At 41.9% G+C, this 16,420-nt stretch overlaps 2 protein-coding genes across 3 annotated transcripts; one reads left to right on the forward strand and one right to left on the reverse strand.

The window, feature by feature from the left end:
• Nucleotides 1–2,597: 2,597 nt before the first annotated feature.
• Nucleotides 2,598–6,806, forward strand: slc25a47b (solute carrier family 25 member 47b). Of its 2 annotated transcripts, none has more exons than XM_029730744.1 (6): nt 2,598–3,549; nt 3,773–3,816; nt 3,932–4,003; nt 4,091–4,279; nt 4,524–4,782; nt 4,915–5,552. In XM_029730744.1, exons 1-6 carry the CDS (start codon nt 3,513–3,515, stop codon nt 5,214–5,216), a joined length of 903 nt encoding a protein of 300 aa, XP_029586604.1. In that variant the 5' UTR covers nt 2,598–3,512; the 3' UTR covers nt 5,217–5,552. The 2 variants fall into 2 exon arrangements, with proteins under 2 accessions (XP_029586604.1, XP_029586605.1); XM_029730745.1 differs by having other exon boundaries at nt 2,617–3,549; nt 5,421–6,806.
• A 6-nt stretch (nt 6,807–6,812) lies between these two features.
• wars1 (tryptophanyl-tRNA synthetase 1) lies at nt 6,813–16,207 on the reverse strand. Its single transcript, XM_029730742.1, has 11 exons — nt 16,102–16,207; nt 15,331–15,462; nt 14,426–14,642; nt 14,002–14,110; nt 13,632–13,751; nt 11,459–11,641; nt 9,502–9,602; nt 9,080–9,192; nt 8,488–8,661; nt 8,001–8,141; nt 6,813–7,380 (listed from the first exon to the last, which is right to left on the reverse strand). The coding sequence occupies exons 2-11, from the start codon at nt 15,442–15,444 to the stop codon at nt 7,222–7,224; spliced, it is 1,431 nt and encodes a 476-aa protein (XP_029586602.1). The 5' UTR covers nt 15,445–15,462; nt 16,102–16,207; the 3' UTR covers nt 6,813–7,221.
• Nucleotides 16,208–16,420: the final 213 nt, after the last annotated feature.

Here is a 16,420-nt window from a genome sequence, read left to right on the forward strand (position 1 = left end):
CTTAAAGGTTGAGACTGAGTCTGCGTCTCTCACATGGGTAGGCAGACTATTCCATAAAAATGGAGCTCTATAGGAGAAAGCCCTACCTCCAGCCGTTTGCTTAGAAATTCTAGGGACAATTAGGAGGCCTGCGTCTTGTGACCGTAGCGTACGTGTAGGTATGTACGGCAGGACCAAATCGGAAAGATAGGTAGGAGCAAGCCCATGTAATGCTTTGTAGGTTAGCAGTAAAACCTTGAAATCAGCCCTTGCCTTAACAGGAAGCCAGTGTAGGGAGGCTAGCACTGGAGTAATATGATCACATTTTTTGGTTCTAGTCAGGATTCTAGCAGCCGTATTTAGCACTAACTGAAGTTTGTTTAGTGCTTTATCCGGGTAGCCGGAAAGTAGAGCATTGCAGTAGTCCAGCCTAGAAGTAACAAAAGCATGGATTAATTTTTCTGCGTCATTTTTGGACAGAAAGTTTCTGATTTTTGCAATGTTACGTAGATGGAAAAAAGCTGTCCTTGAAACAGTCTTGATATGTTCTTCAAAAGAGAGATCAGGGTCCAGAGTAACACCGAGGTCCTTCACAGTTTTATTTGAGACGACTGTACAACCATCCAGATTAATTGTCAGATTGAACAGAAGATCTCTTTGTTTCTTGGGACCTAGAACAAGCATCTCTGTTTTGTCCGAGTTTAAAAGTAGAAAGTTTGCAGCCATCCACTTCCTTATGTCTGAAACACAGACTTCTAGCGAGGGCAATTTTGGAGCTTCACCATGTTTCATTGAAATGTACAGCTGTGTGTCGTCCGCATAGCAGTGAAATTTAACATTATGTTTTCGAATGACATCCCCAAGAGGTAAAATATATAGTGAAAACAATAGTGGTCCTAAAACGGAACCTTGAGGAACACCGAAATTTACAATTGATTTGTCAGAGGACAAACCATTCACAGAGACAAACTGATATCTTTCTGACAGATAAGATCTAAACCTCAAAGATCCCCCTCAAAGGTCGTCACTAAGCTAAGGACCCTGGGACAAAACACCTCCCTATGCAACTGGATCCTGGACTTCCTGACGGGCCGCCCCCAGGTGGTAAGGGTAAGTAACAACACATCTGCCACGCTGATCCTCAACACAGGGGTCCCTCAGGAGTACATGCTTAGTCCCCTCCTGTACTCCTTGTTCACTCGTGACTGCACGGCCAAGCACGACTCCAACTCGATCATTAAGTTTGCCGATGACACAGTAGTGGTAGGCTTGATCACATACAATGATGAGACAGCCTATAGGGAGGAGTCAGAGACCTGACCGTGTGGTGCAAGGACAACTTCCTCTCCCTCAATGTGATCAAGACAAAGGAGTTGATTATGGACTACAGAAAAAAGAGGACCAAGCACGCCCCCATTCTCATCGACGGGGTGTAGTGGAGCAGGTTGAGAGCTTCAAGTTCATTGGTGTCCACATCACCAAAAAACTATCATGATCCAAGCACACCAAGACAGTCGTGAAGAGGGCAAAACAAAACCTATTCCCCCTCAGGAGACTGAAAATATTTGGCATGGGTCCTCAGATCCTCAAAAGGTTTTACAGGTACACGATCGAGAGCATCCTGAGCGGTTGCATCACTGTCTGGTATGGCAACTGCTCGGCCTCCGACCGCAAGGCACTACAGAGGGTAATGCGTACGGCCCAGTTCATTACCGGGGCCAGCTTCCTGCCATCCAGGACCTCTATTTCAGGCGGTGTCAGAGGAAGGCCCTAAAAATTGTCAAAGACTCCAGCCACCCTAGTCATAGACTAGCTTGGCACACCTGTATTTGGGGAGTTTCTCCCATTCTTCTCTGCAGATCCTCTCAAGCTCTGTCAGGTTGGATGGGGAGTGTTGTTGTGCAGCTATTTTCAGGTCTCTCCAGAGGTGTTCGATCGGGTTCAAGTCTGGGCTCTGGCTGGGCCACTTAAGGACATTCAGAGACTTGTCCTGAAGCCACTCCTGCATTGTCTTGGCTGTGTGCTTAGTGTCGTTGTCCTGTTGGAAGGTGAACCGTCGCCCACAGCTTGAGGTCCTGAGCGCTCTGGAGCAAGTTTTCATCAAGGATCTCTCTGTACTTTGCTCCGTTCATCTTTACCTCAATCCTGAATGGTCTCCCAGTCCCTGCCACTGAAAAACATCCCCACAGCATGATGCTGCCACCACCATGCTTCACCGTAGGGATGTTGCCAGATTTCCTCCAGACGTGACGCTTGGCATTCAGGCCAAAGTGTTGAATCTTGGTTTCATCAGACCAGAGAACCTTGTTTCTCATGGTCTGAGAGTCTTTAGGTGCCTTTTGGCAAACTCCAAATGCGCTGTCATGTGCTTTTTACTGAGGAGTGGCTTCCATCGGGCCACTCTATCATCAAGGCCTGATTGGTGGAGTGCTGTAGAGATGGTTGTCCTTCTGGAAGGTTCTCCCATCTCCACAGAGAAACTCTAGAGCTCTGTCAGAGTGACCATCGGGTTCTTGGTCACCTCCCTCACCAAGGCCCTTCTCCCCTGATTGCTCAGTTTGGCCAGGCGGCCAGCTCTAGGAAGAGTCTTGGTGGTTTCAAACTTCTTCCATTCAAGAATGATGGAGGCCACCTTGTTCTTGGCGAACTTTAATGCTGCACACATTTTTTTGTTATCATTCCCCAGATATGTGCCTCGACACATTAGGAATCACAGTTTTGAGATAAATATTATTTAAAGTCACAGAGGGCTATTGCAAGAAACTACATGAGATCCCTTTTAGTTAATATCGATTAGTGAAATATTTGTTGTAAACACTTTTTTGGAGAGTTTGAAATTGGGATCCTTTGCCCCTGACAAGGGCATTTCCAGACATTGACTCGACATGGAAATTAATCAAATTGAAAGTATTTTGAAAATTCCAAAAACGAATCTTTTCCCTCATAAAATTCCCCTAAATGTAATTTGTAAGCTCAAGTTTGACGAACAAGTATTGTCTCGTTTTTCCAGAATCCCTGAAAAGAGACCTGTGAAAATGAAGGTAAAATAAAAAAATATATATATGAATCTACAAACAATCTCTAATTCATACACAATTATTCTTTATGTTTAAATAATATACTACATTTACATTTTCAAATTAACTCAATATGCCTGTTACAGCTCAGTAATGTTTACTCAAACCCTGAACTTGGCTCAGACTGTTTGTTGCACAACGAGTCATAATTCAATGTGACACAATGCCGGTGTAGCATTTTGATGTTTGACAGTAGCTAGCTACCATAGCTGTGTAGGTCGTCTATAGTCACGTTAGATCACCATTTAGAAAGCTTTAGTAAACATTTTCTGATGCGACGTATACCTAATTCACCTGACAGTGAATTCGACGAGGAGAATATTACAACATTATATTTTGGTCAAAAATGAAGGTCGTGACTCGTGTTATCTATAAAAACATCATAGCTTAGCTAACTAGCTTAGCAGGCAGCCATCTAAATGAATTGAGTTGACCCCCCCCCACAAGGAGAAAAATATGCATTTGGCAGATTTCGTTGCTGGTTCCGTTGGAGGTGAGTTAAAAAACGTTACTGTAATGTGTTTGTCTGTTAAAAAAACAAAAAAATCGAAATCATTTAACTTATCATAGTTGTATTGCTGGGAAATGTGGCAACATGCAACTAACTACACAGGCAAGCAAGGCTATAGGCTAGCTTACAATGTAAAATAGGTTGAAACATTTTCATTGAGTTAGTTACATAATGTACATGTGATGAATATGACTTGTTCCTACAGGAGCCTTTGGAGTGGCTGTGGGGTATCCTTTGGACACAGTGAAGGTAAGTATATTTGTATGTGAGCGAGCTTCATTAGTCGTCTGTGCTTATTTCACTAATGTTTAACAATGTGCGATTATCAAACTCGGTAACTTTTGACTCGATTACCTTTTTGCAGGTGAGAATACAGACACAAAGGAGATTCACAGGAGTTTGGCAATGTATTCATACTACATGGAAGACAGAAGGGGTGAGTGTCTCAGTGGCGTTTTGTTAAAGCGCCCCATATGAAGCTCTGTGGTTTGGACTTGTGGCTGAAAGCTGTGTCTCTCCACAGGTGAATGGATTCTACAGGGGCATGTCCATGCCAGTCACCACTGTGTCCATCAGCTCCTCTGTGGTGTTTGGCGTCTACAGGAATGTCCTGCAGTGTTTACATCAACTACGATCCACCTCCACAGGTTTGGATTTTCTGCCAGCCAAAGTGGACTTCTTCTTGTCCGGGTTGTCAGGAGGTATTGCCCAGGTAGTCTATTTATGACTAGTATATTAGTCTACACTGTTGCAACGTTACATGACATGGTGCTTGGCATGGCCAATGTTGGTAAGTTTCAGTCAATTTAATTAGGGGAACTAAAAAATAAAAGTTCCTCTAAGCAAAACTGGATCATATTCACTAGGAATCAAATGGAAGCAAATGGGCCGAAACACGACCCTGATGACATCATACCACAATACCTTTGAGTCCTCTTTCTCTTGTCCTCTTTAAGGTATCTGTGATGGCACCAGCTGACATAGTAAAAGTACGGATGCAGTGCCAGATGGTACACCAAGGCTTGGACGCTCAGCAACCCAAGTATCGCGGCCCAATGCACTGTCTGCTGACCATCGCTCGTGAAGAGGGCTTCCTCGGACTGTACAAGGGAGCTGGTGCCCTCGCCCTGCGAGACGGCCCCTCTTTTGCCACCTACTTCACTATTTACCACGTTATCTGTGAGCAGCTATCCCCACCTGGAAAGACCCAGCCAGGTAAACACACAGCACCTGGGAACACCCAGACAGGTAAACACACAGCACCTGGGAACACCCAGACAGGTAAACACACAGCACCTGGGAACACCCAGACAGGTAAACACACAGCACCTGGGAACACCCAGCCAGGTAAACACACAGCACCTGGGAACACCCAGACAGGTAAACACACAGCACCTGGGAACACCCAGCCAGGTAAACACACAGCACCTGGGAACACCCAGCCAGGTAAACACACAGCACCTGGGAACACCCAGCCAGGTAAACACACAGCACCTGGGAACACCCAGCCAGGTAAACACACAGCACCTGGGAACACCCAGCCAGGTAAACACACAGCACCTGGGAACACCCAGCCAGGTAAACACACAGCACCTGGGAACACCCATTCATTTTGCAGCACATTTCATGTATGTTTTCATGGAAAATAAGGACATTTCTAAGTGACCCCAAACTTTTGAACGGTAGTGTAGCACTTGGGAGGAATCAGCCAGGTAAACACACAGCATCTCTCTGTAAGAATCTTCCAAAGCGCATGCTTCTGTCCTCTTAAGTGTACATGACTGCTTTTGCAATCGTTCATCATGATTCAGGATCATTTAGTGTTGATTATTTGGTGTCTCTCTCCCCACCAGAGTGGAATGTGGTTCTGCTTGCTGGTGGACTGTCAGGGATGTGTGGCTGGTGCATAGGGACACCCATGGACGTGATCAAATCCCGTTTGCAGGTGGACGGTATGGGCAAGAGGAGATACACAGGTTTCTTCCACTGCATCGCACAGAGCATACGCACTGAGGGGCCGGGCGTTCTCTTCAAAGGCCTGGGCCTCAATTGCATACGGGCCTTCCCTGTCAACATGTCTGTGTTCGCCATGTACGAGGTGGTTGTGCGCCTCCTCCGACCGAAAACTTGAATTTAAAGGCTTGGGTTATTCATTAGGTGATGAAATAGGAACTACTTGTCCGAGAACAAATCTGGACACGATGTGAACTAATGAATCCAACCTTTGCTTTGAAGACTTGGGTGAGGGGATTCTATTTTAATTATGTTTCTCAAGCCATTTTTCATGACTAGAATAACACTCAATTCATGTTGTATCACTATTCACCATTGCCTCAGTTGCTATGTGATTTTTATATAGTGCCATGCTGCACTATAAGGGAAACTACAATTCCTCAGTAAGATTTATTTTAAATATTCCTGCATAGTATTTCAAGGGAAAATGTGAATTGAAAATGAATACTGAGCTAAAACAGTTTTATGGTAGAGTTCTCAGATTGTTTAGCAATAGGGCCTAATAGTTGTCACACCTTTCAGGAATAGTAGTACAGAAACTCATTATTTTGACTTACCTACTTTTTACACAACATTCTCTCACTGACCTTATAACAGGGGTGTATTTTACACCGCAGGATCACTTGATTTCAATGTCTAGAACTGAAGCTGACGGACAACGTGGCTTAGAAAATATGAAGTTTTTCTGAATACTGTATTAATTAAAGTTACTTGTTTATCCTGCCCAAATAATTATCCCACTGTTCATATCGCTCCTGTCCCAGCTCGGAAACAAGCATCTTTGAAATGGGGCCACCATCCAGCAAACTGCAGTATACTGGGGGTCGGTCATCAGTATTTAGGAATTGATTAACTTCTGCCACAGGCTTTCACCTCACCTTCGGTATGAAAGTGAGCGAAGCCTGGGAGCTGAGGCTAGGAATTAATCAACTTTGCTCAGAAAATGTAAATATACAACTTTGCTTTGTTACTGGATCCAAGCAGTATCAATCATTTGTCCTTGACTTGGACAGTATTTTCAATGGTACTGTCTAAACTCCCAGTTCTCAAAATACTGCAAGTCATTCTCTGTATACAACATGTACTGATGATCCTGTACTTGTGATTTGGTGTTTGAGAAAAACCAAACTTCAAGTAGCACATCTGATTTTGGTGTGAGTGAAACGTATAAACATTTTAGCAGTGTAAAGTGAAAAAATAAATATATATATTATTTAATGACTGAATAAAAATTCACAAGACATTATTTTATTCATCCAATGGTATTGCTGTTAGCACAAACCAAAATAAGACTTCCTTTGTCATTGCTTAGTAAGCTTGATGTGAAACCATATCATAGTTGGTTAATCATTCGACATGAACTGTTCAGCACGGGGATATGTAGCATTGACACATTTAAGTTCCATGTTTCTAGTATGGCGCATGTGATAAGACCTGGGCCACATCCAGTAGGTTGTGGAACGTTGCAGATAGAAATGTCATGAATAGAATAGACACTTCCTTTATTCTACAAAACATATTTATATCTGAACGTTCCACAACGTTGTGCTCTGCTGAACACTGCCCTGCTGAGTTTTGACCTGGATGACCTCCAACATTGTGTCAGAACTTAGCACATGAATAAAACTGGCTACATACTGGCTAGAAATTGAAATTTAGAGGTCTCGGGGTCATGAACTGCTTGACGGTCTCTTCTGTGACCTGCTTGCGTCTCTCTTGATGGGATGTGATCATTGGCTGCAGGGTCTCTATCAGACGCTTCTTCAGCTCACCGGTTAGCAGGGCTCCACTGGCGTAGTCCTGGAGACAGAGATACAATACAGCAATGAGTGGGATTATTATACTTATGACACAATAGAACAGCCTTTATTTCCTGGAAATCATTAGCCCGGTGGTCCAGTCTGTTTGTGCTTTAGCCACTCTTTGCCAGGCCAAACATGGCATGACATCACTAGAATAGATGGCTACAGCACATCATGGGAGAGGGACCAGGCTAGAAATCTAGCTTTGTTTTCAGGAAATCTAGACAGTTAATCATTCGGATAAGACTTTGACACACACAAAGCATCAGTGTTCATTTGGAGATGTCCCGCTGGATACAAGAGTTTTGATACCAAATAGAAAACTTAAGTTTGCTTATTTCCTATAAAGATCAGGTTATTTTTCAACTGTGAGGGTAGTCATTGATAGTATGGCTGTGTGGGTTAAAAACACCAATTCAAATGTAGGGCTATGTAGCTAGGTAAAATAATAAATATACACAATTCAAAATGTAGGACAATGTGGATGTCAAAATAATAACACCAGATCCTAAACCTTGACAGCAGTACTGTAGAAATGTTGATCCATGTCTGTCTTATTGTTCCAGTCCAAGTGCATTAGGTTCTCTGGCATTTGTCCGGCAGCTAGCTCTCCCTCACCTGTCGGATTTTCTCCAGCTGCTCGTCGTCCTCCAGGAAGAAGGTCAGGTACATAAAGGACACGTCCACATCGGGGTTGCCGCCATATTTCCTGTGCTCCTCTACCGTGTCTTTCCCCCCGGAGAAGGCATGCTTATTCACCTAGGTGATGACAGTCACAATGACAACTCGAACATGAATTACAGTTTTTCCCCTCGTTTCCTGTAAACCATTCTCATATCAATCGATCAAATGTAATAGGATTTCAGGTGACTGTATTTGACTGCCATGTGGAACAAATAAAGTAAATGTACTGTATTTAGCTATTAAAGCCCTGTTTTACATTGTCAAGTGACCTCTTTCACACTACTAAGCTGGGCCAAGCTGGTCTGTACTGTGCCAGTCTGGTTAAGCATTCACTATTGCTAGAAAGGACGACGTAGAAATAAAATACCCGAGCCAGTATAGTTGGACTGGGCAGCAGGCTATTAGAGAGCTTCAGTGTCACCTTATTTTTGATCTGCTTGGGCGTGTCTGTGAGGAAGATGGAGGAGTTGGCTTCGCTGGCGGACATCTTGGTCTGGGCCCCCTGCAGCGCTGGAAAGAAGGTAGAGTGCAACAGGGCAGGCTTGGGGTAGCCGATCCTGGGGGCCACATCCCGGGTCATCCGGAAGTAAGGGTCCTTAAGGGGTAGAGGATGGATATATCTTCAGAACCGTTATAGTGCTCTAGATGTACGGCTACATTAAGTCCCAGTGAACTTAAACATATCAGACTGAACTTTACAGTTCTTTACTCTCTCAGTGACATGCTGTCAGACCCTGCTACTCAGATCCATCTGATTTTAACCTTGCAGGATTTGATTCTGGCTAAATGAAAATAAAGTCACAAGCATAGTCTGTAGAAAGACAGGTTGAGGTTAATCAGTTGCCACTAGTTAGAGCATTGTAGATGATCAGTCAAAGCATCCAATTTCTAAAATGAACTTAAATCTTTAGCAGACATTAAGTCCTGGTTGTTACAGGTTAGCAGACAGTGTGTCCTGGTTGTTCAAGGTTAGCAGACAGTATGTCCTGGTTGTGCTGTGATGCTTGACTGACCTGGTCTATGGCACAGGGAATGAGACACTGGACATCTTTTCTGCCCTTGAAGATCTGAGGGAAAGAGTTACTGAACGACGGAGCGGCCTGGATGGCAGGGAAGGCGATCTTTCCTGGGATGGGTGAGAGAGGGAGGAATACTTAGCTTTTAAAAAGCATTCACCTGGGTAGTATTCATTAGTGCACACCATAGTAAAACAACGTTTTGCAACAGAAAATGAGCGTTTCTTATTGGACAGTTAGTCCCTTCTTGTTTGAGTTAGTTTTATTCCCCTTTTGGTTTCTAGTGAATATGACCCTGATCACATTGTAGCAACACTATGCTACTCAGAAAGTGCTCATTCATAATGAAAGTGAAATCCCGACATTTGTATAATTCCTCAACAGGTGTTGACTCAATTCCTACAAGTCGTCTCTCTTACCGATGCAGTCACTGTCGCCAAATCCAAAGATGCCTTTGACCTGGTTGAAAGTCACATGCTTCTGTACTTTCACAACATTCCTGTAGAAGTCTGGGGACGCCCTGTAGAGACAAAACTATCAGGGTTAAGAACAATCTGCAAAATAGGCAACATAGCTGACATGCCAACCTCATTATGAATAAGAATTTGTTCTTAACTGACTTGCCTAGTCAAATAAAGGGTAAAATATATAAACATATAACTAAACTCAGCAAAAAAAAAGAAATGTCCCTTTTTCAGGACCCTGACTTTCAAAGATAATTCATAACAATCCAAATAACTTCACAAATATTCATTGTAAAGGGTTCAAACATTGTTTCCCATGCTTGTTCAATGAACCATAAACAATTAATGAACATGCACCTATGGAACAGTCGTTAAGACACTAACAGCTTACAGACGGTAGGTAAGTTATGAAAACTTAGGACACTAAAGAGGCCTTTCTACTGACTCTGAAAAACACCAAAAGAAAGATGCCCATGGTCCCTGCTCATCTGCGTGAACGTGCCTTAGGCATGCTGCAAGGAGGCATGAGGACTGCAGATGTGGCCAGATGTCCGTACAGTGAGACGCCTAAGACAGCGCTACAGGGAGACAGGACGGACAGCTGATCGTCCTTCGCGTTTATCGTTGACGGAATGAGTGTTACACCGAGGCCTGTACTCTGGAGCGGGATCCATTTGGAGGTGAAGGGTCCGTCATGGTCTGGGGCGGTGTGTTACAGCATCATCGGACTGAGCTTGTTGTCATTGCAGGCAATCTCAATACTGTGCTTTACAGAGAAGACATCCTCCTCCCTCCCCCCACCCTCCAGCATGACAATGCCACCAGCAATACTGCTCGTTCTGTGCGTGATTTCCTGCAAGACAGGAATGTCAGTGTTCTGCCATGGCCAGCGAAGAGCCCGGATCTCAATCCCATTGAGCACGTCTGGGACCTGTTGGATCAGAGGGTGAGGGCTAGGGCCTTTCCCTACAGAAATGTCCGGGAACTTGCAGGTGCCTTGGTGGAAGAGTGGGGTAACATCTCACAGCAAGAACAGGCAAATCTGGTGCAGTCCATGAGGAGGAGATGCACTGCAGTACTTAATGCAGCTGGTGGCCACACCAGATACTGACTGTTACTTTTGATTTTGACCCCCCCCCCTCTATGTTCAGGGACACATTATTCAATTTCTGTCAGTCACATGTCTGTGGAACTTGTTCAGTTTATGTCTCAGTTGTTGAATCATTATGTTCATACAAATATTTACACATGTTAAGTTTGCTGAAAATAAACATAGTTGACAATGAGAGGACATTTCTTTTTTTTGCTGAATTTATATATAAAAAATAAATACCACTAGCAGGAATCAGATGCACTTTAAATAGGTAAAGTATGTCACTGTGAGCTACTTCTATTGAATGATAACCATCAGCTTTTAGTATCTCCTAGTCTCATCAGGCTATTGAGCATACCCCACACAGAAAATAGTTATGGTGAAGAATTATGACGACAGAAAAGCTCATGAGAGAGAAAGGTTGAGAGCAATGTAGCCTACTATCTAAATATTATTTGAAAATGACAGCACTATAGCACCACCTTCTGGGAGATCAGTGAACAGACATGGGATTAAGATATATATTTTTAAATAACTATTCATTAGTACTCCCATGATGTATAAATGCTCAATGAGCATGATGAGGGAATTCTGAAACGACTAATATTTAATAGTACTAAAACACACAGTACAGTCCCTGCAGGGCCCATATCCACAAAGCATCAGTCAATCTAGGATCAGCCTTTTCGATCATAATGAATAGCATTAACATGGCCAGAGGGGATCTGATCATTGATCAGCGCTCCTACTCTGACATGCTTCCTGGATAAGTGCCCAGTGACGTAGTGAGACCGAGGGGTCTGTGGTTTAGTTACGTACCCCATGTAGTCCAGATCAGAGAAGATGAAGGTCTTGTTGATGTCGAAGCCGCAGGCGATGATGTCCTTGGCGTTCTCCACAGTGTAGCGGTGACAGTCCTCCAGGGATAGGTCCTTCCACAGGTACTTCTCATCATCCGTCAGCTGGATCACCAGCGGGATGTCAAACGTGTCCTGCAGCCATCTGGGAACAGGTGGAGCAAAAACCCTTTACTCTCAACTCTGATCTGAATCCACTGCCATTCGAACGACCTTAAATCACAAAGTCAGTCTAACGTAGACCTTTCTTCTACAAACCTGACTTGAAACGCTGGGGTTTAGGTATTCTGTTATACAGTATCTGTTATTATAGGCAGCGTGTTATACAGTATCTGTTATTATAGACAGTGTGTTATACAGTATCTGTTATTATAGGCAGCGTGTTATACAGTATCTGTTATTATAGGCAGTGTGTTATACAGTATCTGTTATTATAGACACTGTTATACAGTATCTGTTATTATAGGCAGTGTGTTATACAGTATATGTTATTATAGACAGTGTGTTATACAGTATCTGTTATTATAGGCAGTGTGTTATACAGTATCTGTTATTATAGGCAGCGTGTTATACAGTATCTGTTATTATAGACAGTGTGTTATACAGTATCTGTTATTATAGGCAGTGTGTTATACAGTATCTGTTATTATAGACAGTGTGTTATATAGTATCTGTTATTATAGGCAGTGTGTAATAAAGTACTGTATTTGTTACTATAGGCAGGTTGTTATACAGTATCTATTATTATATCCAGTGTGTTATACAGTATCTGTTATTATAGGCAGTGTGTAATGAAGTACTGTATTTGTTATTATAGGCAGGTTGTTATACAGTATCTATTATTATATACAGTGTGTTATACAGTATCTGTTATTATAGACAGTGTGTTATACAGTATCTGTTATTATAGGCAGTGTGTTATACAGTATCTATTATTATATACAGTGTGTTATACAGTATCTGTTATTATAGGCAGTGTGTAATAAAGTACTGTATTTGTTACTATAGGCAGGTTGTTATACAGTATCTATTATTATATCCAGTGTGTTATACAGTATCTGTTATTATAGGCAGTGTGTAATGAAGTACTGTATTTGTTATTATAGGCAGGTTGTTATACAGTATCTATTATTATATACAGTGTGTTATACAGTATCTGTTATTATAGGCAGTGTGTTATACAGTATCTGTTATTATAGACAGTGTGTTATACAGTATCTGTTATTATAGACAGTGTGTTATACAGTATCTGTTATTATAGGCAGCGTGTTATACAGTATCTGTTTTTATAGACAGTGTGTTATACAGTATCTGTTATTATAGGCAGTGTGTTATACAGTATCTATTATTATATACAGTGTGTTATACAGTATCTGTTATTATAGGCAGTGTGTAATAAAGTACTGTATTTGTTACTATAGGCAGGTTGTTATACAGTATCTATTATTATATCCAGTGTGTTATACAGTATCTGTTATTATAGGCAGTGTGTAATGAAGTATTGTATTTGTTATTATAGGCAGGTTGTTATACAGTATCTATTATTATATACAGTGTGTTATACAGTATCTGTTATTATAGGCAGTGTGTTATACAGTATCTGTTATTATAGACAGTGTGTTATACAGTATCTGTTATTATAGGCAGCGTGTTATACAGTATCTGTTATTATAGGCAGCGTGTTATTCAGTATCTGTTATTATAGACAGTGTGTTATACAGTATCTGTTATTATAGGCAGTGTGTTATACAGTATCTATTATTATATCCAGTGTGTTATACAGTATCTGTTATTATAGGCAGTGTGTAATGAAGTACTGTATTTGTTATTATAGGCAGGTTGTTATACTAGGGTCTAGAGTGTTTCCTGCTCTGGGACAAAAGGTCAGGGATGTACCATAGTGTAGGGAGAACCTTTGGTGGTTCTTAATAGTGTCAAGTCTCTCCATCTCACTAATACTAATCAGGGTTGGGGTCAATTCCATTTTAATTCCAGTCAATTCAGGAAGTACACTGGAAGTCCAATTCTCTTCTATGCTTTTCACAGAAAAAACTCTGAATTTGGTTTACTTTCTGAATTGACTGGAAGGGAAATGGAATTGATCCCAACCCTGACTACTTTACTGACATACTCACTTTGTGAAGATGAAAGGGATGAGGTGGCCCACGTGCAAGGCCTCTGAGGAGGGTCCTCTGCCCGTGTAGAGGTAGAAAGACTTGTTCTTCTCATATGCGTCCAGAACCTGGTGCATATCTCTGGAAAAAGACAAACAACACAGAGTTACAGCATATGACACATCCTAAAATGCCCCCAAGACTAGATGTTTACTACGTGGTATCAATTGCTCATGCTCAATCCCAGACAGATAGACATAAAGGCAGACGGACCACCCTCTAGAGTACATTCAAATAAATTCATAGGAATGACGAACTCAGTGACGATAAGCACAGCTTTCATACTAGAGGAGTGACGAATCTGGTGACTGTATTGACTAGCATAACTGACCTGTGAGAGAAGAAGATTCCTCGGCGTAAAAACCGGTGTGCCTTCTGTCCCGAGACTCTCTCTATTCTGTCCACCAGCTCTTGGTCAATCTTGCTACTGCCAAACCTCACTGAAAAGAAACATCAGTACACAATTTCCCCATACCATTATTTATGCTCTGACTAAATAAAAAAAAAAGAGTTTGACATTAGATAACGTCCATGTGTTTGAAGCAAGTTTACAACAACATGTGAGATATTTGACATATCTCACATAAAGGCTCATTCATTTTCACAGAGGCCCAACTCCTAACTTAAAAATTCATACATAACAACTCGGACAATTCTTCCATCAATGCATGATTTACACAATTGTCAAGTGAAGCGTTCGCTGTGCATAAATTCAGACTCTGCCCAGAGATCTAACATAATTTTTCCACTCTGACCTATCAGCTTGTCGTAGTCCACTCCTTTGGCGTTGGTGGTGGAGACGTTCCAGGGGTCGACCATGTCCTCCCCATCTGCAGCTGCTGCCGCTGGCCCGTTGTCTTGTGAAACAGCGCATTCTGAGGGTGGACATCCAGTCTTGTAGTCCTGACCTGTTACCTGCTTGTAGTCCACTTTTAGCTTCAGCAGCAACTGTACAGCAGCATCAATATCAGCCTGCAATCCAAAAACAATATAAGATAAAAAGGTATTACAATAACATCATGGTGTCTCATTATCATGGAATAATTCACTACACGAAGACGATATGACCAGTGTCGTATCGTGACTGTATTGTGTAACCGATGTGAAATGGCTAGTTAGTTAGCGGTGGTGCGCGCTAATAGCGTTTCAATCAGTGACGTCACTCGCTCTGAGACCTGAAGTAGGGTTTCCCCTTGCATTGCAAGGGCCGCGGCTTTTGTGGCGCGATGGGTAACGATGCTTCGTGGGTCCCTGGTTCGAGCCCGGGTTGGGGCGAAGAGAGGGACGGAACCTACACTGTTACAATTGCACAACACTTAGCATCTTATTATGACATGATACAGTATAAGAACACACTGCTTGTGTTTTTAACTAATTGAAAACATCCCCATGTGAAGATATTTGTAAATATGTATATGTTATAGATACTTAGTTTTATATTAGTTGTAGCAGTAGTTTGTTAGGTGTCGGCCTATTATTAGTTGTACAACTTTTTTATGTCGTTTTATTTGTATTTCATTGTTATTATTGGACCGTTAGTATATGCCATATTATTCTTGTTACTAAGTATTGTATTTTTTGGGGGACACTTGAAAACGAGATGGTGCATCTGAATTTTATCCTGAAAAAATACATGGAATAAATACATCTAAAAGCTCACTTTTGCAGCCTTTTCTGTTTTCAGAGTTCGGACTGTGTCTCCTTGTGATGTTAGTTTCTCATATAGGTCCATTGGGGTCATATCCCCAGCCTCGTCTCCCAGACAGTCTGTCATCTTCAACTTGGTCAGGACCTAAGAGATACAAGATTATGTGACACAATTTCATATACAGTAGTTTACCGCAAGTAGCATACATGCCATTGCATTAGTTAACAAGCTATCTAGTATGTCTTGTCATAAGATGAACTTTTGCATGGTAAAGATAAGGCCAGGGTTTTCAGTTCCCTGTGCTAGGGAAAGTAGCTAGCTAATATTGGTTAACTCAGAACTAAAATCTCCGGAATTTGTTCAGTAGTGTGTTCACTAAAATGACTAGCTACCTAATGTACGGGGTATTTAAAATCAACAAAACACACATTGATGTCAAGGGTGGTTTGAAGTCATTTACACAACGAACAGCAATAGATATCTGGTTTTGCTTTGGTCCATGAAGCCACCTGAACAGAAAGGACTGTTCAAGGTGCATATGTTGTGATTCAAGAACCTCTCTCTCCACTGCTAAAGCTAGCTTAGCATGGTGGTTAGCCCATATGTTTGCCATAACGTTGTTCTGTTCTGATCTGATCTACTCTACCACGCCATGACAGTGGCTTTCGGTTGATAGGATGTTTTTTTTTTTTTAAATAAACACGAATACATCAAAGGACATTTTCTAAATATTTGAGATTTTTAAATATTCCAAATGTTTCAATATAATTCAAATGCACGCACCTTTCAGATTTTATGACACCGGTGAAATCAACTCATTCCACTTGCGTCAGCCTGCTTGTTGGCTGGGAAGTGTTCAGGGCAAATGTGTCCCCTAACAAACAAATAGTTGATCTATTCAGTTCCACTGTGAATTTATTTACCGTAATAAGAGAGGTTATAATATTGTCGTCATGTTAAAGAGAAAATCCAGTTACTTTGAATGAGAAGGACATAAAGAAAAATGCGTAAACGACAATGCAAGTCTGTTTAAAACGTCGACGGTGCCTGTCGGAATTGTTTTGGTTCCGACTGACTGATTTCAAAATAAAAGTTGTCAAGC

This window comes from Salmo trutta, chromosome 33, assembly GCF_901001165.1.
Source record: "Salmo trutta chromosome 33, fSalTru1.1, whole genome shotgun sequence".
Classification (NCBI taxonomy): domain Eukaryota; kingdom Metazoa; phylum Chordata; class Actinopteri; order Salmoniformes; family Salmonidae; genus Salmo; species Salmo trutta.

Excerpts from the sequence above, each read along its gene's own strand:
- slc25a47b (XM_029730744.1), top strand. The coding sequence starts at position 3,513 with ATGCATTTGGCAGATTTCGTTGCTGGTTCCGTTGGAG. Across the intron at positions 3,817-3,931 it reads ATCCTTTGGACACAGTGAAG|GTGAGAATACAGACACAAAG; the intron begins GTAAGTATATTT and ends ACCTTTTTGCAG. Across the intron at positions 4,280-4,523 it reads TGTCAGGAGGTATTGCCCAG|GTATCTGTGATGGCACCAGC; the intron begins GTAGTCTATTTA and ends GTCCTCTTTAAG.
- wars1 (XM_029730742.1), bottom strand. The coding sequence starts at position 15,444 with ATGACAGACTGTCTGGGAGACGAGGCTGGGGATATGACCCCAATGGAC. Across the intron at positions 14,111-14,425 it reads GGACTACGACAAGCTGATAG|TGAGGTTTGGCAGTAGCAAG; the intron begins GTCAGAGTGGAA and ends GTTTCTTTTCAG. Across the intron at positions 11,642-13,631 it reads ATCCCTTTCATCTTCACAAA|ATGGCTGCAGGACACGTTTG; the intron begins GTGAGTATGTCA and ends ACCTGTTCCCAG.